This window comes from Acinonyx jubatus, chromosome E1 (genome assembly GCF_027475565.1).
Source record: "Acinonyx jubatus isolate Ajub_Pintada_27869175 chromosome E1, VMU_Ajub_asm_v1.0, whole genome shotgun sequence".
NCBI lineage: Eukaryota > Metazoa > Chordata > Mammalia > Carnivora > Felidae > Acinonyx > Acinonyx jubatus.
In genome coordinates, this window is record NC_069397.1 from 43,396,754 (window position 1) to 43,418,519 (window position 21,766).

Sequence of the window (21,766 nt, forward strand, 5' to 3'; positions counted from 1 at the left end):
AGTCGGTTACGTGTCTGACTTTGGCTCAGGTCATGATCTCACAGTTCGTGGGTTTGAGCCCTGTGTCAGGCTCTGTGCTGACAGCTCAGAGCCTGCTTGGGATTCTCTCTCTCTCTCTCTCTCTCTCTCTCTCTCTCAAAAATAAACATTAAAAAAAAAAAGTGTCCCTGAAAGACTACACATCAGCTGTTAGCAAACCCGACCCCTTGGTCTCATTACCTTCCTCCCAGCATTGATTAGCCTTTCCCATCCAGGGGTCCCCACTGGCCCCATAGGCCTTCACCCCTGTCAGGTGCCTTTGGTGGTGCTTCTACGGCCTCAAGTCAGAGCCCCACGTGCACATGTCACCCTCAACAGCCTCTGTCTCCGTGATCGATCACAAAGTGGCCCCGATGCCTAGAATCAATGTTAAGTGTCTTCCAGCCTTGCCCGTGGCTGCAGGCAATTCGTGATATTTGAATCGAAGGAGAAGTGCACTGTGGGAAAATCCTTGGCTGTTACAAGGATGGGTTGCATTGCCAAAATGGGAGGGTATTTATTGCTTCTTATCAGATTATAAGCCTAATATATGTCTATAAAACAGTATAATAAAACACAAATGTAGGGGTGCCTGGGTGGCCCAGTCGGTTAAGCGTCCGACTTCAGCTCAGGTCACCATCGCACAGTTCGTGGGTTTGAGCCGCGCACCAGGCTCGCTGCTGTCAGTGCAGAGCTGGGAGCCTGCTTCAGATTCTGTGTTTCCTTCTCTCTCTGCCCTTGCCCTACTCACGCTCTGTCTCTCAAAAATAAATAAATGTTAAAAAAAATAAAAAATAAAAAATAAAACACAAATGTAGACCAATGAGAGAAAGTCTCCCTAATTCCACTTCCCTTTCCAGAGAAAACCTCTGTTCAGTACATAGCCTTTAGGACTTCTTGTATGCGTGTGTGTGTGTGTGTGTGTGTGTGTGTGTGTGTGTGTGTTATTTTTGTTGTTGGTGTTTGTAAAAATTCTGCACAAGCACATTTCTAAAGCTACTTTTTTTTACGTGGTATTACAAGGTGGAATTCTCTCCATGCCTCTGTGTTCCTCTCCCCCATCCCTCTTACAAAGGAGTCAGCTTCATGCAGGGTGCTCCAGGACACGATTTTGGCCCTGTCTCCAGGCGTCACGGGACCAGGGGATGATCTCACTGGGTATGCCATCTGCCCTGGCTGGCCAGAGGCTGCATCGGGAGGGCCAAGGGGGCACCACGTGTCGTTAGATCTAAAGTGGGGTGGGGCTCTGTGCCCTGTGAAGACTGTTTAGTCTGAAAATACAAACAGGATACAGAAAGGTTTGGCTAAATTAATGGGTGATAAGGTTGTCATGATAATAACCACAGGTGGAGCTTACGTAGTGTTGTCCAGGAGCCAGTGATGGTCCTAAGCACCTGACACATTAACTCACTTAAACCCCACATTTTATGGACAAGGCAGTGGAGGCTCTGAGAGGTTGAGTGACTCATCCAAGGCCACCCAGCTGGTAAGTGGCAGCCTGGCCTTAGTGTGTGTGCTTGTGCTTGATGCCCCTGTACCACACTGTCGTTGACTCTGGCCCTGATGCCGTGTCAGGGCACCTTTGTCAAGGGAGGAAGTCAGGGATGGCGCGCCTGCCCAGGTGTGGCATTTCTAGCATGTGGTTCTTGCACCCTTCTGGGATGGCGCTGAGCTCAGGCTGCTCATTACTGAGGGACAACTGCTAATTAGCAACAGCCTCCCGCCACCTTCCTCTCCTCCGCGTCTTTCAGAGATGTCCTCAGACTCAAGAAGTAGAGATGAAAACATCGTAAAAACGACTGCCTTTCCTCCTTCATTCTTCTCTTGCCTCCCTTTCTCCTCTGTGGCTCCCATCTAATGAAATGTCCCGGCAGACTCCGGCCTCCCACCCCACCCCTGGGCCCTGCTCCCAGCAAGCTGAGACTGGGTGCCGCAGGGGTTCGCACGCCCTCTCTGAGCCTGTCCGTCATTGTCGGGGCACCTGCATGGGGAGGAGTGGGGGGCACAGACCCCCTCATTCTACTTTTGACATTTACCTTCTCTCCACTACTTCTGAGACCTTTCCGGAAGGCCTCCCTCGTTCTTCCTCTTCTCCCCGGGCTGCCCCGATGCTGCCTCTCCCCTCTTTGGGCCGTTATTCCCCCTCCTTCAGGGCAGAGGCACGGCCCAAGGCCCTCACATTGGCCCCTTATCTTATCCCTTCAGGCTAAGCCTCCTCTTTCTCGTCTTCAGGTACCTTCTCCTGTTCATAACTCACCTGTCATGACAACAGCATCTTACATGAGTCCAGAACAGTTCACTAAAGTGCTCTCTCTCAGGCATGTTTCCATTGACCTTCACAGCCACCCTGTGAGACAGGTATCATCATGCCCATGTTCCAAATGAAGAAGCCGTGGTACCGAGAGGGCAAATGACTGGCCCAGTGTCAACCAGCTAGTGGTCCCTACTCAGCCTCGAACCCAGGGCTTTTGACTCCACACCAGGTGTCCTTTCCACCCAAATCCATGGAGAGCTCTCAGCTGAGAACAAGGGTCCCTCAAGAAGATTGGAGCTGATGCCTGCATCTCAGAAGCCATGGGCTCGGGGAGTCCAGCCATTCATTCAACTGATCAGGTTGGACTCAGTGTGTGTCACAAAAGGAGTTGCGGTTGAGCGGCCTCTAGGTGCACCTGTCGGGGAGACACAAAGATAGCATCTTAAGATCAGGAGACCTTGCTTCACGGAGAGCCCCAGGGAGGGCGGCAAAGCAAAGCATCCTCCAGGCTCACATTTGGGCTTAGAGTAGAGGGGGCAGGGTGGAGGCTGCCTCCCCAAACCCTGCTGTGAGGGTGAGGCTGGGCAGTGTTCTCAAAGTGCCTTGAGAAGGGGGCAGCCAGAGTGCCATCCATCAGTGCCAGTAATGGCTAATGGTGCAGCAGGTGCATTTCAGAACCCATGATGCTCTTTGGCACATGGCCCCAGGGTGCCTCTGAGAGGCTTCCTGGCACCCGAGGCGCTGCTGAGGCAAGAGCCTGACTGAGGAGTCCCATTCATCAGATGTGGCCACGTCTTCCTGTCTGAGACGCCACTCTACCCTGCCTGGGGTCAGTTCTGGTGCTCAATACCAGCCGACTTCCCATTCCTGAGCTGAGCTTTCCAGCAAATGGCCACACACCAGACTCTGTCCCCAGCTCTGCCACGATTTCTAGGTCCATTGGAGGTCCCTCAGCCTCAGCCTCTCTGTGTCTCAGTTTCCCCAGCTGCAAAATGGAGCTAAGATTGGACGGGTGCACCTCGCAAAGGTGTAGTTGGGGCGGTTCCTCCTACATTAGGACTGTGCAGTGGAGCTCCATGGTTCCTGGTGGAGGTCTCCAGAGACCCACCCAATGTCACACGCACCCAATGTCATACGCACCCTAGGACTACACATTCAAAGCCACATGCGGCCTCCCCTACTCCCCAGCCTGAGCAACTGAGCCTCAGTACATAAAAGGGAGATAAGATAATAACGTTCCCTACTTCACATAGGTTGTGGGGAGGATTAAATGAGATAAAAATGTGTAAACAGTGCCTGACTCTAGAAATACCCATTCTTCCTAAGGGATGATTATGGATGGCTAAAAAAAGTGGGGGGGGGGGGGTCAAAGTTTCCCCCACCTCAGCACTTTTTAAGTGTAATCTTGTGTTGGTTTGTAGACTGTTTGCTGCCTGTTGGAGCTGGGAGGCAGACACAGCTGTGATGCTACAGATTATATCCACTAAAGATCAACCAGAAATAAAGCTTATTAATACAGCATATTAAGTGAGTAAAATAGGCTATAGAGCATAGTCTCATTTAGGGAAAATTCTATGTGTGCACAGAAGAGGTGTCTGCGAGGAAGTTCCCTAACAATGTTAAAAGTGGTTATTTTGCTTTACTCTTTCACATTCTTGTATTTAACTTTTTAATGATGACTATGAATCACTTTTATAAAACAGTGCATTCTCTCTCTCTCTCTCCTCTCTCTCTAAAGATTGAGTGGTTTTCCCAAGAAAAACAGGTTTTTTTGCTCTGATTTTCTTGGCTGACATCACAAGAAACTCTTCCTTTTCCATTTGGTGCTCTGAGTTCAGGGGATTCATCTCAGGTAGAATTAAAGTGGTGGTCAGGGACATTGGCAGTTCCTGAACAAGACAGAGGCTCAGCAGCCTGTCTCTACCACCCATCAGGATGTCACACGACAGCACTGTCCTCATTGAAGTCTGATCAAAAACTTACCAGAAAGGGGGTTGGAGGGAAAGAGACTGCGTTTCTGTAAACAAAGGCCACCCAAGCCTGACCCATCACCCAGCCAGATGTTACAGCCCCATTTCACTATACCAGCCGTTACAAAGGAGGAGAGAAGGCTTTAGTGAGCAAAATAAAATGAAATAAAACAGAAGCCTTAAGCTTAACACTAGAACTGTCCTCTCAGACACAATCTGTGAATTTTCTTACGATGGTGGACATTAGCCAGCTGACATCAGCCATGACACATTGTGTGTGCACAGCAGCACCACCACCCCCCAAAAAGCAGCCTTCATTCATGCTTTCATACAACTGTTGATTGTTCTCTTTGGATGGACGCCCAGGATTATTCCATTTTCTTCTTACCAACCTAAGTCTTCCCTCACTGTGAGCTCCTTTATCCTCTCTCCTCTTAATTTGGCAGTTATGCTTAAAATCTGGGTATTTTTTACTATTGTTCAAATTTGGTTCTAGAACATTCTGTGGCACACTGTGCTATGATGTGACCATGAGCTCACATTTTAGCGCTTCTCTGAGGGAGGAGCCATGTCGTCTTACCCTCCTGCAAGTGAGGACTTCCCTGTGCCTGTCTCTGTGCTGGGCACCACCCATGAGGGGCAGGGGAGGTGAAGGCGACACAAAAGGAGACGCGGCCCCTCAGACCCTCACAGTTGGGACTGGCTGTTAGTGAAGGGCCTCTGAAGCATCATGGTTGCCAGGAGTCAGCCTGAAGGGCGCGTTGATTTAAGCCCTTGAGACTCTTTCTCTTCCTTTGGATACGGTTGGCTCCTTGCTTCTTGAGTAGAGGGATTTCCTAATGACCTGGGACCCAGAGTTCACCTCACTCAGCCCATGAGATGGGGATGCATTGCCCTTTCACTAATCTCTGTGTCTTAAAGTAAAACAGTTGGACCATAAGCACTAAAGAATACAGTGTAAATACAAAGAGGAAATTTTCTTTTAAAAAATTGTTTATTTTAATTTTTAAGAGTTTATTTATTTATTTTGAGAGACAGCACAAGAGGGGGAGGGACAGAGAGAGAAGGAGAGAAGGAGAGAGAATTCCCAGCAGGCAATGTGCTATCAGCCTGATGCAGGGCTTGAACTCACAAACGGTGAGATCATGACCTGAGCCGAGATCAAGAGGCAGACACTTAACTGACTGAGCCACCCAGGCACCCCCCTAAAGAGGCAATTTTCAAGGGAAGTGAAAGGTTTAATTTAGTTGAGCAAGTGTCCTGGTATTCCTAATCTGGTATTTCAATCACTACTGTATTTAGTCTCCGTTAACAGACCGCTTAAGGAGGTGAGACTCCGTGTCAGGCCACCTGGGCTTTGAACCCTGACTCCATTACATGCCTGCTCTGAGACCTTAGGCAACTTACTCAACCTCCCTGTGCCTTAATTTCCCCATCTGCAGAAGTAGGCGTAATAATAGAGACGGGTGTATGAATTAAATAAGTCAATACCTGGAGACACTTGAAACACGGCTCTTGTCATTATGAGGAATCCTGTTTTCCACCCTAGTGCACTGGCTCCTTCCTGATGGTACAAAAAAGGGACCAGAGCAAAGGAAAAATGGGATGCAGGAGCCAAAAATAACCTTGAGGAACAAAGTTCACTGGAAGGTTATTTTTAGATTCTAGATTATCTCTACTTGATCTTTCAGCTATCTGAGAGAAGAGGTCCACTTAGGGTATTTGTTTTTTTAATGGCAGCTTTATTGAAATACCTACGGTGCCGGTGCCGTGAAATTCCCCCTTTAAAATGTACAATTCAGTGTTTTCAGCATATTTGCAAAATTGTGCATTGTCACCACTCTCTAATGGCAGTGTGGGATTTTTAAGCCGAGGGGGTCCAGGGGCTATCACCCTTTGTCTGAACGGAGCCAGGGAACAGGACGGGCGATTCCGCTTTCCGCTGAGTCACAGCAGGCACCCCGGCGGGGCCTGCGGTCATTGCTCCGGGAGAAGCCCGCCGCCCGCCAGGCGTCTGCTGCCCCCTAGCGAGGCTGCTGCTTGGCCTGAAATACCCCTGCCCTTGAGGTGCGCTCGCGGAGGTGAGATTCAGACTCTCAAAGCTCGGTTGGGATTGGGTAGTGAGTCTGCCAGCCCTGAGCACGGAGAGCCAGGGTTGCCCTCCGCTCTTACTCCAGCCCGGACAGCGTCATTTCGCCCAGTCCTGGAGGGGAGGAGAAAAGGGTTGTGCTCTTTAGACTGTTGGGAAGGCACCAGTAGGAACCAGTAAGATATAGTAGCCTCGAGATGGGTTTTATCATCAAAAGATCAAAGTTCAGACCCTGCTCTGCCCCTTGCTTGCTGTGTGACCCTCAGCAGGTTACAGAACCTCTGAGCCTGCTTTCTCGTCCAGGGAGTGGAGACAATGATTCCTCTCATGAGGTGGTTGTATTACAGAGAAACTCTCCCTCTCTCTGAAGCCCCTGTGACTGGCTTATAGACAGGGCTCACATAAATAGATGCTATTAATACTCCAAAGCTGCCACAAGGGTGTCCCGTGTGGCCCTGGCTTATCCAAGGAGCTTTCTAGAACCTGAGTTGCTGATTACCAAACTGCATTGCTGTGGGTAAGAAAATGAGGAAGAATAGGAAGGATGGCAGTAGGCGCAGGAAGGCCATTTCGTCTTCCTCTACATCAGGTGAAGACTACCCTAGGTCAGAAGAAACCTACAGACCCCCGGGGGAACCGTACAGGAGGAAAGACCTGGGTGGGGAGCGGAAGGAGGCATCAGAATGCCAGGAGTCCACGTCCCAGAGGGCAGCAGGGCTGAGGGAGCGGTATTCAAATCTAAGTAAGGTCCCAGGCTGCCTCAGTGGTCTTGGGCAAGTCATTTAGTCTCTGGGGGCCCTTTACCTGTCTCGGATTTGGGTCCTGCCCACCTCTCAGGTTTGTAGCGAGCCTCAATGTCGTCATGGAGAAATGTCCAGGAAAACAGCAGATGAGCTCCAAATAGTGAGCAGGGCCCCCTGGCGGTGTTTCAGAGGTCACCTTTCATCTGGACTAGGTGCCTGGGGTTCCCACATCCACCACCGGACACCTCAAAGGGCAGCCTAGGAGGCTCAGAAAACAAAGGTACCGCTTCAGGTAAGCTGCATAGAAGACGTGAATTCTGCCGGGCAGAAAATTTGCTCCGTCTTGAGGCCTGCGGAGGCCCTATTCTTTGGGAGCAAAAGGGACCCGGGGTCTCACCTACACATCCCTGTGCCCCATGGGGGCCCAGCCTTGGTGAAATGAGGAAGAAGTTGAAGATTTCCTGGGGGGCCCTGCCCTTCTCTTTCTTCTACCATCCCCCCTTCCTGCCCACACCTTTTTCCTCCCTCCACCCCAATTTCACCATTATCCGATAAAAGTCACAATAAAAATTCCATGTTAGCTTGTTTCCGAACTTGTAATTTATTAAAAGACTGCAAGTATCCATCAAAGGATAAATGGGTAAACACAATGTGTTATGTCCGTACAACGGAATCTTATTAAGGAATGAAGCCCCAGCACGAGCCACAACATGAAGGAGTCCTGAAAACATTAGGCTAAGTGGAAGAAACCTGTCACAAAAAGGCCACATATTAAATGATTTCAGTTATCTGAAATATCCAACAAGGGTAATCCATGGAGACAGAAAGCAGATTGGTGCCTGGCAGGGGGTGGGGGTAGGGGGTTCAAGAGAAACCACTTCATGGGCACAGGGTTTCTTTTTGGGGTGATGAAAATGTTTCCAAGCTAGTAAGAGATGATGGTTGCACAACACTGTGAATGTACTAAATGCCACTGGATTGTTCACTTTAAAATGGTTAATTTTGGGGGTGCCTGGGTGGCTCAGTCGGTTCAGCATCTGACTTCGGCTCAGGTCATGATCTTGTGGTTCGTGAGCTCAAGCCCTGCGTCGGGCTCTGTGCTGACAGCTCAGAGCCTGGAGCCTGCTTTGGATTCTGTGTGTGTGTGTGTGTCTCTCTCTCTGTCCCTCCCCCGCTTGCATTCTGTTTCTCTCTCTGTTAAAAATAAACATTAAAAAAATTAAAAAAAATATATATATATAATGGTTAATTTTCGGTTGTGTGACTTTCTCCTCAATCAAAAGAAAAAAGGAAAAAAAGACTGAGTAACCACAGCCCTGATTGGATTCAGGGATTCTGGGATTCTCTTTCTCCTTCTCTTGCTGCGCCTCCCTCTCTCTCTCAAAATAAATCAACTTAAAAAAAAAAAAAGTGGCCCTTTTTAGTTTCCAGGTTTAACTCAACTTTTGTGCCTTTCCTACAATTTCTTCCCTACCTCCCACCCCACTGCCCTTAAGTCACTGCCGGGGAAAACAGGAGGTAGGAAATGAGGGCGGGGGTGGTGGGGTGGTGGGAATTGGTTGATTTAGAAGAATAAGAAAGCAGAGTGCAGCCTTAAGAAAACAGCTCCCAGTGTGTTTATTTTCCTGTCTGTGTGTCCCTCTTAGATTACAGGGATCCGTGGGGTGGTGACCATGTCTCGTCTGGGCTGTGTACCCACCTCGGGGGTTGTGCTTATTTTCGTGTTTTCAGTCTGCTGTCCTTGGCTGCAGGTCTTAGGGCTGGGATGTGTGGTGGTACCATTTATTGGAAGAAGAGAACTTTAGTCAGCGAGCCTGTCTGTGCAGGGCATAAGTGGAAGGTGGGCTTTGGGACTTCTCGACTTAGCCAGGAGCTGAATGTGGCGAGCTATAGTGCGTGTGGGTCCCTGGTGTCTCACGCCTCCCAGGCTCCTTTGAAAGAACCGCTTTCTCTAAAACCTGTGATTTTAAAATATCAGCAACAGGAGCCACCTGGGTGGCTCAGTCGGTTGAGTGTCTGGCTTCAGCTTGATGATGGCTCACTATCTGACGGTTCGTGGGTTTGAGCCCCGCATGGGGCTCTCTGCTGTCAGTGCAAAGCCTGCTTCAGATCCTCTGTCTCCCTCTCTCTCTGCCCCTCCCCCATGCTCTCTCAAAAATAAATAAACAATAAACATTAAAATATGAGCAGCCACTGAATTGGGGGCAAACTGACCTCAAGAGTAGGGAAAAGAGTAGAATGCCCTCCCTCACCCTTGCATTCTTCTCCTGCAAACCCTGCTGAATCCTTCCAGCTTCTTTTCACAAGCTCATTGATGAGAGATTTTCTGCTAAGAGATCACATCTGTCTGATCAAGGCCCAGAAAATGCTTCTCCCGTTTATTCCCCTGGAGACGTCGAGGGGAACCCATCACTTCGGGGCCAGTTCCAGCATTGGAACGGTGGCCTGGTCACCTCCACTGAGGAAACCCAGAGCCCTTCATGAGTCGTCAGCACGATGAGGGCAAGGGTCCTGTTCACAAAGGCAGCACAAAGGACAGCAAGACGTCGAGAGTGAGCTCAGCACCAGAAAAATGCAAATGACACCCCCCTACCTCCACCCAGAGAGATTTGGGAACCGGAATAATTGGGAAGACACACACTATGCTTTTGGGTAGGAACGCTAAATATTCTGAAGAGAGCAATTGTTATCATTTTGGCACAAAATATAAGCCCAAAATCCCAATGGAATTTTGAGAATTTGAGAAAAAATGTTCTAAAGGACACCTGGCAGAGAAAACATGCAAGAAGGTCAAACAGGGGCACTTGGGAGGCTCAGTTGGTTGTATCCGACTTCGGCTCAGGTCACGATCTCACGGCTTGTGAGTTTGAGCCTCGCGTCAGGCTCTGTGCTGACAGCTCGGAGCCTGGAGCCTGCTTCGGATTCTGTGTCTCCCCCTCTCTCTGCCCCTCCCCTGCTCACGCTCTGTGTCTCTCTGTCTCTCAATAATAAATAAATATTAAAAAAAAAAAAGAGGAAACCAATACATCAGAGTTTTACTTGTATACCTCCATCCACCATGTTTCAGGAGGGGAAGCTTGGTCATTGAAAGGAATTGATCAAACCTAAAGAGCAAAACCATGAAGCTCAACTTCTCAGCCTTCCCTAAATCTTTAGCTGCAGGTTGAACAAGGTGCCCTGAGCTGGCTGGCCTGGCTCACCTGGGCCAGTGTCTCTAGCCAGTCTGGGAGGCCTTGAGCTTCTGGGGCGATCCCACTGCTCCAGGGTGAGGCATCTGGTGACTCAGCCAGATGGAGTGACTCATGGACCAGTCTTGGGGATGAGCCATTGGGCGGTGACCGGGGACGCTCCGAGAGGCTCCACCAGGGAGGAAGATGCTATTTCCTAGAGCTGAGTGGGGAGCAGTAGTTTCCTCAGATAATGGAACTAGTCCCTCTTAGAAGAGGGGTTCTGATGTTTGGGGGCTTTCTAAGGGAAACAGACCATTAGGATAGAGGTCCTGCTAAGCTCATTCTTTTAAAAAAAAAAAAAAAGAATTCATTTTGGGGGCACCTGGGTGGCTCAGTGGTTAAGAGTCTGACTTCGGCTCAGGTCATGATCTCATGGTTGGTGAGTTTGGGCTGTGCACTCTCTCTCTCTCTCTCAAAACAAATAACATTAAAAAAAATAATAATAGCATAAGTAATTTAAAAGAACAATATCGGGGCACCTGGCTGGCTCAGTCACTACAGCATGTGACTCTTGATCTCGGAGTCATGAATTCAAGCCCCATGTTAAGCGTAGAGATCACCTAAAAATAAAATGTTTAAAAGGAAGATAACAAAAAGAGGAGACTCAAATTACAGAGATAAAGATGAAAAAAAAAATGGAATAAGCCAAAGTAGGATGGATGAACCAGAACAAAATGGCATACTCAAAAATCTAGAATTCACAGTTATGAATTACTTTTAAAATAAAGCACTAAATATTCTCAATAAAGATGAGAACAGAGTATGAGCAAATGACTTTCTAGTGCGTTCTGTGGACGTGAAGTACTCTCTCCTGCTGGGGCTCTAGGGAGCGATGTGTGCATGTGTGTGCATGGTGCTGTTAGGGACTTCTGAGCCCGACCCCCAAGAACGCACACCCGAGAGGTCTGGTGGGGGACCCTGAGGTGAGTGGAGGCCCAGCCCTGACCTCCGGGGGGGCAGGCTGGACAAGGGTCAAGAGTCGGTTTGCCTCGCTGTTGCCTCGTGATGGAATGATCCCATTGCGTCTCTGTGCGTCATTTTCCTCACTTGCTGATGGCGCCCCTCTCCTGATGGGCCTTACATTTTAATGGGAAGAAAAATAAATAAGTAAGCAAGCTACTAGTGGGCAGCATTTGTATTTTAATGAAGTGGAAAGAGTGCTGGGCATCACGAGCCAGGCCCGGGAACCTGCCCACCTGGTGGTTCTGAGTATGAAGCGATGTGATGCAGGTGAATTAAAACGGGCACATACGCATAACGGGCAAGGCGGATGAGGTTGGGCATCCTTCGGGGAGGGGATGGGGGCAGAGATCGGTCTGCCCCCGGGAGGTGGGCCCTCTCTCCCCGCCCCCACCCCCACCCCCCTAGCGCTTCGGCCCCTCAGCCCAGCTTGCCTGTCCTCATCCTCCCATCTCCCTTCCCCAGGTGGGCCTTGACCCAGGATGGCTGAACCCCGCCAGGACTTCACCGTGATGGATGATCATGCTGGGACGTACGGGACGGGGGAGAGGAAAGACCTCCCCTCTCAGGGGAGCTACACCCTAATGCAAGACCACGAGGGTGACGTGGACCAGGGCTTGAAAGGTGAGTGCGCAGCCACGCATGCGCAACAGGTGCCTGGGGGGCGGGGCGGGGTTGGCGTGGGTGGGTGGCCGCCAACCTGCTTGCTCAGGAAGGGGCTGGCCCGAAACAACAAGCTCTTGAAAGGAATTTTAAATACTTGATTGTGTTGGGTTGTCAGTAGAGTGAAGCCTCATAATTTGAAAGGGCCAAGATAACTCAAAATGTGAGGCCGTTTGAAAATGTACCCTTCCAAAGAAGAGTCTGACACGTGTGTGGACAGTGGCATGACAAAGATTGCAAGGGGCCTGTCAGTCTGATTAATACCCGGTGCTCTCTTGAGTCTTTAGCCCAATCTATTCACCTTTAGATCAGCAGCATTCATGAACATGAAAAATACTGGGCTTTGTATCTTATTTTTATCTCCTCCTTAAGAGCCTGTCTGGGCCCTCTTTCAGCAAGGTCAGCGCTGAGATTCCTGCTGTACCTATACTAACAAACTGGATCCTCTAAACCTCTAAATATTCTTTTTTTATTTTTAAGTTTAGTTATTTATTTTCAGAGAGAGAGAGAGCGCAAGAGTGCACAAGTGGGGGAGGGGCATAAAGAGAGAGGGAGAGGGAGAGAATGCCACACAGGCTCCTTGCTTTCAGCGCAGAGCCCGACACAGGGCTTGAACTGATGAACTGTGAGATCGTGACCTGAGACGGGCCCTTAACCGACTGAGCCACCCGGGCGCCCCTAAACCCCTAGATATTCTATAATACAGTCTTTGGGCCAAGTTTTCTCGACCTCCTCCTCCCCCCCACCAAACACCTGTGTTTCATGTCCACGGAGTTTGGGGAGTCCTATGGAGGGCACCAAGCCCTCTCTCCTGCTTCTCATGCTGTCCTCTCTGTCATTGCCAAGTGATACCCAGTGTAAGAAGACCTCCATTCCTGCCCTCCAGACCCATTACTGAGGAGACAAAATAGCAAACAGCCTGCTATTCTCTTTCAGTGCTAAAAATAATAAAAATACTTTGCACCCTGAGGTGTGGAGCAGTGGCTGGAGGCGGTGGGGCTCCAAAGTGGGAAGGGTGCTCTTCTGGGTGCATCTGTCTGGGAAGGTTCCCTGCAGGAGGTAGGGTCACCAGAAGGACCCCTGGGTTGGGGAAGCACGAGGAATGATAGTCCCTGCTCGCAGGACTCATTGTGGGGCCTGGTTTCAAAGGCGACTTCTGTCTCTCTGTTGAAGCAGAGAGCGTAGGAGTCAGAGGAACCTGGGCATCAGACAGGTGGGCTCCTGGCTGGTAGAGGAAGAGTGGATATACTGTCCTGGGGAGCTCAGAGGCTGCCCTCTGGCCTTCTTGGGGCCTCCCAGCCCCAGGTGCTGGGGGAGGGGAGTGGGGGGAAATACCCACACCAGCCAAGTGTCCCAGGGGGCCAGATCTGCCCTCTGGGTGTCAGGCTCCAAATGGTGGTGAGAAATGTACGTCCTTACCTCTCCCAGGCCATAGCCTGGCTCCAGCCAGAGCTGCTAAGGTGCAGCTCCCATGGAGGGCAGTGAGGGAATCTGCTTTCTCCTTTGAGTCCTGCTGGGTGCCCTTCCTCCCTTTGTCCCCCACTCCGTTCCCCCCACCCCCGCACCCCGTCGCCTCCTCTCCCACGGTCTCCTTTTCCTCCTTCCCTCTTTCCCTTCTTGCCTTGATTTTCTTTCCCCTGCTGTCCCCCTCCACCCCCGTGGCTCTACAGCCCCTTCCCATTTTCTCTCCCCACCCCGACCTCAGCCATGTGGAATGAAGGGTACTGGCCCCCAGGACCTCGATCCCAAAGGTTAGTGGCACGCCGCTTTATCCCTGCAGCCCTACCTGGCTGAGGCAGCTTGGGGTGGGAGCCAGAATTTGCCTTGTTCCCTGATCCCCTGATCCCCTGATCCCCTGACGCCTTGACCCCCTCACTGGGGCCCTGAGAGCTCCTTCTTCTGAGGACCTGAGCCCACACATCCACGTGCAAGTCTCTGTTCTGTGTCATGATGACCATTGCCGCTTCCACAGTCAAGTGTCCCAATTTGGGTGATAAAGTTTATGGCCACCCTGCTTATAAGGGAACTTCCTTAAAATGGTAATTGGGGCATTTTTCTAGAACTCTAGGATTGCAAAGGCCTTCACCACCAGCGTCTCAGGCGATGCTCACAACAACTGCTGAGGGCAGATGTCACTTTCCCCGGTTGACAGATGACAAGCGGAGTTTCCTCTCTGAGGTCAAGGGCTGATATGCGGTGCTGCCCCATCAGAGGGACGTCTTCAGCTCCTTGTCATCTGTTTTGCCCCTTGTCACTCAGCCAGGTCCCCTTGGAACTTCCGTTATTAAACCCTCATGGGTGGAATCCAACTTAGAATTCTGCCTGGTGTGAATTATGCCAGTGACATTCTGTTTAGGGTAGGCTGGTATTAAAAATTAAATTTAAAATACATACAGCGTTGCAACAAATATACCTAATAGTATAGGATGTTAATAACTGGGGAAACTTGGTGTAGGGTATATTCTCTGTAGTAGCTTTGTAATTTTTTTTCCTATAAATCCAAAACTGTTCTTAAGTAAAAAGTTCGTTAAAAAAAAAAGGAAAAAAAAGTGTTTTTTACCATTCATATTTTTGGGGGGAGAAATGAAATTCAATTTGTAAAGTTAGAACGAGTTTACAAGTTATTTTGTGTCTCAGAGTTGTCTAAGGTACGTTTGCTAAAACTGCTCAGTTCTTTAACATAAAACATGATCAGAAGTTCTGTGCTAAAACAAATATATGATATATGATATATGTGTGTGTGTGTGTGTGTGTGTGTGTGTGCGCGCGCGCAGATTTTAAGTTGCTAGCCTTTTTGTCACTGCTGTGAAAGGGAAACATTTGTAGATAGTTTGCTTACCTAAAGAGTATACTTCCCAAGAAAGCAAGTGATACTTAAGAGATTTCCATCACTCCCATCAAATTTGTTCTTGCTTCTAAGGATTTAGGAGTGATTTCTATATGGGGCGTGAGCGGTATAACTTGGCAGAAGCTGTGTCACTTTACTAGCAACATTTTAGATAAGTGACAGACTATTTGGAATCATGACAAGAAACCACGTATAAAATACTAGAACAAAGAGTATCTGTGTGGAGGCTCAAAGTTGGACAAGGACTGGATACAGCCAAGAGCCCCCAGGTGGGTGAGGTGACAGGTGGTTAACTGATAGAGGAGTGCACCCTAAGGAATTAAAAGGTGTTTAAGGGTTAACTTGTTAGATCTTCCAGCTAAGACGTTCGGAAAAGGCTTCTTCCTCCTCCTTTCTGTCCCTCCAAGAAATTTAATAAGGCTAATTCTAATGATAAGGATGGCAGGCTCCAGGACAGAGTGGGGGAGGGGCTGCTTGGGGGACAAGCATGCTTGGGGCACTCTCCATATGCTCTTGTGCTCTGACAGTCAAGCCTGGTTAGTAATAACAAGACCCAGCACACAGTCTGCAGATGCTTTCTCGCCATTTGTCCAAAGCCTTCTCGAGGCAGTTTGCAGGTTTGTGTAAGCCCCAGGACCAGGGAGCTGTGGGTGTGCTGGAAATCTGTTTAGAATTGGTCCTTCTTTGGCCGGACGGTCGCCCCCAGGGCTGGGTATCCACTGGCGGCATTTTAGCCGTGGGTGTCGGATCTCTCAGTGCAGTGGAACACTGCTTGCCCTTTGTCGTCTTGGGGTTCTGCTTTGTACACAGGCCAGCCCCGCAGACCCTGCCCTCACCCCCAGGTGGAGTGGCTTTCCCGGGCTCCACCAGAGCCTCCTTGGCTTCGGATTCTGAAAGGGCAGTTGTCTCCCTAGGTAACTGTGGCTGACATTTCAGGTGCGACTCCAGTCCTGCTGGTCAGTACTTGGAGATCTTTCTAGGAAACGAGCTGGGTGAAGTCCAGACACACGATCCGATGTCCAGTTAGAAGGCACTGCGTCTGCCCTTTTCAGAGGAAGGAGTTGGATCGGACTGGGTTTCCAGGCGTTCTGCTTGTCGCCGATGAAGGGTTACACTCTCCCATGAGCCTCTCGGTCAGGAAAGACACAGCAGCGGGCTTCGTAGTGTCGGCTGCCCTTTTGTCGGCATGAGGCCGAGTCTCTGCTGAAACCGCGGGCTGATTAAAAGGCAGTTTCTCCTCTTGTCCAGGAACGAGCACCTGCATCTTGGCCTGATGACCCTGCTGTGGGGACACCGTCGTGTTGGGATGGGGGTGGGATTGGTCCCCCTTGTGACTTTATCACGTGGCCACGCCCCATCCATCTGGGTCCCGCGCTGGGTGGTTTTCGGCTCCGAAAGACACTGCTCTCCATTTCCTCCTGCAGTCGGAAGGAGGGGTGGGGAGCGGCAGCCGTTCTGAGGGGCTCATTGTGTATGTTCCAGAGTCTCCCCTGCAGACCCCCGCTGATGATGGATCTGAGGAACCGGGCTCTGAAACCTCGGATGCTAAGAGCACGCCAACGGCAGAAGGTGGGCCCTCCTCTCCTTGCCTCCCTGAGACAGCTCCTCCGTGCCTCCAGCCTGCGCTTAGCCGTGCTTTGAGCCCCGCGTGCCACCCTTCCCGGCCGCGTCCGCTGCTGCCTCTCCCGCTGGCTGACGGCCATGCTTGTTCGGTGCTTTGCAGGATGGGCTCAGGCCCGGGAATGTCACGGGAGCCAAGCCCTGCTTTGGTGCCTCGCTCTCCGGTGCCGTGTTTGGGCCCCTTCATCGTGTGTGTGCTTTGAGGCAGCCGCGTTTGGAGAGGCTGGGTCTGTGGCCGAGCGGGGCCCGAGCAGAGCTCCACAAAGCCCCTGCTCCATGGGCAGCTGTCCCCCCACCCCACACTCCTTCAGAAGCCCCCGCCCCCCTTGCTCTTCTCTCACGAGCCACCAGGTCCCAGTGCAGCCATTTGGGTGAGAAAGGGGGCGGGTCGGTGCACATCTCCAAGCTCATACTTTGGGACTGATCTGGTCTAGTATCCTTCATTTCTTGGGCTCTCGGCATGGTCCAGGGCTCTGGACCTTGGCCGAGGTGTGCATTCCAGCACGCCTTCTGACCTGTCCTCTCTAGACGTTTGGTGTCTAGGTTATTATAAAGCTCCTCCTGTATTTCCTGAAGAGCTGCTTGGTCCTGATTTTGACCACCTTTTCTTGCTTCCCTTCTGAGTCAGTCAACACTGCATTTGGTTTTAGGTAATGGAAAACCAAACTAGCTGGGGCCTAGATATGAAGAGGTTTGTTGGTCTCACTTAATAACATGTCTGGATGGCAGCAGGTCTCCAGCGTGATCAGTGCTCTTCTGTCTTTATCTTCTGCCATCTGTAATGGTTGGATTATTGCCTCGTGGTTACAAGATGGCTGCTGCACTTCCAAGCATCACATCTGCCTTCCAAGCAAGAGGAAAGTAGCAAAGCCTGGCTAAAAGGGCCCTGAAATCAAATGTGTTTCCTTTTTATTAGGAAAGCAGTTTTCCTGCAAGCCCCGCCTAGCCGACTTCCGCTTATGTCTCATTGGCCAGAGCTGAGTCTCATGGCCACGCCTGGCTGTAAGGGGGAGGCCGGAATACGGAGCGTTTTGCTTTCCAGACTCATAAGTAGGAGAAATCAAGGGATAAGTGCATTGAGAATGGCTCTTAAGTAACCAGTCTGAGGTATCTGCCCTTCCATCCCTCCCCATTCATCCCCAGGGAGGTTCATGGTTCTCTTCTCAGTACTCTCCTCCTCCTGGCTCTGCCCATGACTTTGGAGGCTGTCACAAGACGAGAACGTGTCCCGGCATCTCCCCAAGTGTCCACCTTTGAATGAATTGAGAAAGTGCCTGCCAATTGCTTGGTGTAAGGGACCATCTGTGGGGGAGAAAGTAGGTGTGGCCCTGCTCCCCCCCCCCACGCCCCCCTCCCCCCCCCAGGTTCTCAGCCTAGTGAAGAGAATACCCAGGCCAAGGGCTCTTTGTGCTTCTTCTTAGAGCTGCTGATGCGAGACATTTCCCGCTGATCTGGTTAGGACAGTTTTGCAAGTTGCTACCTCCCTGAGGTCGTCAAATACTAATGCCAGACTTCATAGCAGCCTCCCAAATCATGGTTGTCAGTGGCCCCATCAACATTATTCTGGAAGGATCTTCCAACCAAGTCTTGCTGCACTCTGGATCCTGTACATGTGTGGGCCCCGAGAGTTTCCACTCCCTCCCCACGAGGAAGGGGACTCTGCTGGGGCTGGGCTTGGCCAGGCGGCTCCGCCTGCTCCCGAGACGACCGTGATTAAAATGGATTCCATTTGACTAAATTGACTCGGACTCTTGGAAAGCTTTCAAAGCTGACAACTCCTTATGTCTGCCTGGAACAGCCTGGGAGTATGCCAGGGCACTGCTTGGGGAGGACTGCTGAATTGGAAGGTGCTCGCCTTGATGAGAGGCTGACAGCAGCTCCTGGTGGTGGGTTTTTAACTGTGGCCTCTGCTCTGCAGGTGGACCATCTGTTAAGCCTGTTGTCAAGCACCCAGCTCTGGACGGGACCAGCCTGTTCATTGCCACCTGGGGGAGTCTGTGCTTTTAACCGTGAGTCACGGACTCACAGGACACGGGGCTTAGAGCTGGACGAGAACTTGAAGGTCACCTGGCCATGATTTTCCCATTTTGCAGATGAGGGAACTGAGGCCCAAAGGGCAAAGGTCTTGCTCAAAGCCTCACGGCCATCTGATTTTAGACATTTCCTCTTTAAAACACCTGGGCCCGTCCCCGGCAGTCTCTTCTGCTGCAGCATCCACACGGAGGCTGTCCCCGGCAGATGGCCTGGGCATCTCATGAGGCGGTGCCACCAAGCAAGATATTCATGTGCTTCCTGGGGAAACATCAGGCAGGGGCGCGGCTCTGGGTGTTGCTTTGTGGTGTTGCTTTTTGCATGCCGCCGAGTCCCCTCCTGCCTCCCCGCCCCTGCCTGCTCCCACTCGAGAAGTAAGGTGAGGGGCTTGGCCTGGCTTTCCTAGCCTCCTTAAGGCGACTCTCGGTTTCCAGACGCGACAGCGCCCTTAGTGGATGAGGGAGCCCCCGGCGAGCAGGCGGCCGCTCAGCCCCACACGGAGATCCCAGAAGGAACCACAGGTGAGGGTGATTCTCGTGGCTGGGTGGAGGCGGCCCTGGCCGGGTGCCCGGCCGCCCTGCAAGGAGGAGTGGGTGCGAATAGGGGTTATGCTGTCTCCCAGCGAGGCAGCAACGTGGGAGGACTCCCGGTTTCTGGGAATCTTGGGTCATTCCAATCTTGGTGCCTTGATGGCCGATGGCTTCCGTGGCTGCCCGCCAGCCTCCCAGAGGAGGGAGGATCTTCTGGATTCCGTCCAGCTTCTCCCTCCATCTCAGCCGGCACATCAGCTCCAAGCTCTCTGCAGGGTCCTCCGAGGCAGGCTGGTGGCAGATCACCCCTGGGCTCAGTCCACCTTCCTGCTAGGGCTCTGCCCAGTGACAGGGTCACCTCCTAACAGACAGTTTACCGCCTGGGGCACCCAAACGTGTGGCAAGGTCTCATGACTGACCCATGCCTTTGGAGGATCTTAATGGGACAGCCCCTAGGGAGCTCAGCAGTGTGACCTAGCATCCATTTCTAGAACTAGCTTTTTCAACGTATCTGCATCGAAGAGGCGTGACGAGACTGTCCTGTCAGCACACATGATGGGGGTCGCACAGACAGGGCACCTACCAGAAATGGTGATGGCCTCCAGCCCCCTGGGACCCTTAGGAAACGGCTCGCTCAGCCCAGAGCTCTGGCCGCCGTCGCCTTCTGGTAGTGTTCTTTGAGCTTATGTAAATGCTCAGCTGTTGGCTTCTGGATTGGGAGGGCACTGAAGAAGATGTGCAGAAGAGTTCCAGACAGGATGTCACCAGCACTGGAGAATGGAGAAAACGTCCCCAGACAGGAGTCTTGTTTCCTTCCTGAAGACAGTGCTCACAGCAGCTTTTTGGGAAACTGCAGCTTTTTCTCGGGGCTCCATTTGTTGAGAACCCCCATGCAGAGGTCCAGCGGCAACCACCCCCTCCCTCCACTCGTCAGAACTGTTTCTGCTTTGTGAGTTGGTCTTTTGAGATGGATGGAGGCGTATTCTTGAAGCTGGATGGCCCTCGTCCTTGACAGTGAAGGTCGTTTGAAGGCTGAACAACGATGAGCTCTTGGATAACCTGATTTTTGTACCCCACCCCCACCCCTGTGCCTGTATAGTTTACTCAGTGGGAGAGCCCTTCCCCTCCAGGGTGAAAACTGTAGCCCTCTTCTGACTTTTTCATCACTGCTTAAGCGATCAAAAGTACTTTAGTCTCGTCGCAAAACACCGTTTGCGAGTGCTGGTTAGAATGTCTGGTCCCATCCAGTAGCCCAAGCTCATTCAGGGTTGCAGCCCCCCACTTTGGGGCTGGGGAGGTGGAGGGGACGGGAGGCAGGAAAGTTCGTCCTGGATCAGCACTACTGTGCGCGGCTTCACGCTCTCTGCAGCGTTTAACGTCGACTCTTTCTTTTGTGGGCACCTGTTTGGAATCCTTCCAGACTCCTCCATCCCAGTCGTCCCCCAAAGGTCCCTCCCTCTGCCCTTGATTCCAGCAGGCACTTCGCTCTCTTCAGCCCCTTGGAATCTGAAGATCCCCTCCAGCCTTCTGCTGAAGTTGGCTTGCTTCTATTGAGCCCACCGGCCATGGTCCAAGGCGCCTCCACGCTGCTGCCTCCCTGTGTCCATATCGGGTCTGTGGGAAACACAAGGGCATGCTTTGCCCAAGCAAACTTGGCGTGTGCAGACTGACCCCAGGGCTGCAGCCACACCCTTTGCTCCGCCCCCAAAGCGGGGCCAGCCCATCTCTCCTCTGGTTTTCCCAGGTGGGATTCTGACAGCGGTCCGCCGTGTCGCTAACCACAGGGGATACGCACCAAGTGTCTCCGAGTGGTGCCTTGAAACCCTCCCTTTGGGGCTGAAGTGGGTGGTGGCCATGCAGCCCGTCCTCCACGCTCCCAAGCCACCCTCTCCACCCTTTACATCCTCAACGAGATAGGGAGGATTTAGATTCGGGGGGCTTTTTTTCAGCTGTTGACCTGGATGATGTGTAACCTAGTTTCGTCCTTGGTTAGGTGTCTTACATTCTTGAAACTTCTCCTTTGAGGTCTACTGGGGATGCACTGTGGCCGCCCCACAGCAGGAATCCCTGCCTTGCTGGGATGGGAGCCCCTGCCTCTTGGGGCTTCAGGGATGCGGAAAGCCCGTGTAGCGATGTGATGGCACAGCCACGGCCACACACCCTACTTCCTCCCTTTGGCCTCTCTGAGCACCTCCCTTGCTGGGAACTGGGGAGTGAGGGGGCGTCAGGGTTATCAGCAGCCTCCAGTGTCTGACACGCACCGGGGCCAGGATATTGCAATTCTGCACCCGCGTGTGAGTGCAGTGACCTCCCAGTGCCACAGCAGTGATGTCATTCCCATGTGTCCCCCACCCCCTTCCCCGTGTTCTCCATCTCCAGGACTCTATGCCACTTAGCTGGACCTGCTGTCACTCTGAACCTTTCTACCACAGCCTCGTCAGAAACTCAGACAAAATCTGTGCTTGAAGCTGTCATTGTTTGACCTCGTGGGTGGCACAGTGTCAGCTTGCGGGGGCCCGAGAGCAAGGTCATGTTTATGATCTGGTGGTTGGGGAGCCCACTGCCAGTCCCCTCACGGCCCTCACTGCCGCTGTTCTGGGACAGCCAGCGGGCCAGTGTTTATAAGGCCATCATGCAGCTGTCCAGCGACCCAGAGAATCTTTCTTTTCCCTCCTCCTTGCCCTCCACGGCAGGCCTGAGCTGGTGACTTGGCATTTCTGTTTTAGGCGTGAAATCGTAACCATCTCAGGTCTGGGAGAAAAGACTCGTGGCCCAGCCAGCAACTTGTAGGCATTTCTTAGGGGTGGTGG

General features: G+C 51.7%; 1 protein-coding gene across 18 annotated transcripts in view; it reads left to right on the top strand.

Annotated features, from left to right (window-relative positions):
- MAPT (microtubule associated protein tau) overlaps positions 1-21,766 on the top strand; it is a 96,110-nt gene that overhangs the window by 38,824 nt on the left and 35,520 nt on the right. For 10 of the 18 annotated variants that reach the window (XM_027052020.2, XM_027052023.2, XM_027052021.2 and 7 more), the window contains exons 2-4: positions 11,730-11,888; positions 16,258-16,344; positions 18,861-18,947. In XM_027052020.2, coding sequence (XP_026907821.1) covers positions 11,747-11,888; positions 16,258-16,344; positions 18,861-18,947 — 316 coding nt within the window. In that variant the 5' untranslated portion in view covers positions 11,730-11,746. The remainder of the gene's footprint in view (positions 1-11,729; positions 11,889-16,257; positions 16,345-18,860; positions 18,948-21,766) is intronic. The other 8 variants (XM_053211717.1, XM_027052022.2, XM_027052027.2 and 5 more) reach the window with 2 other exon arrangements.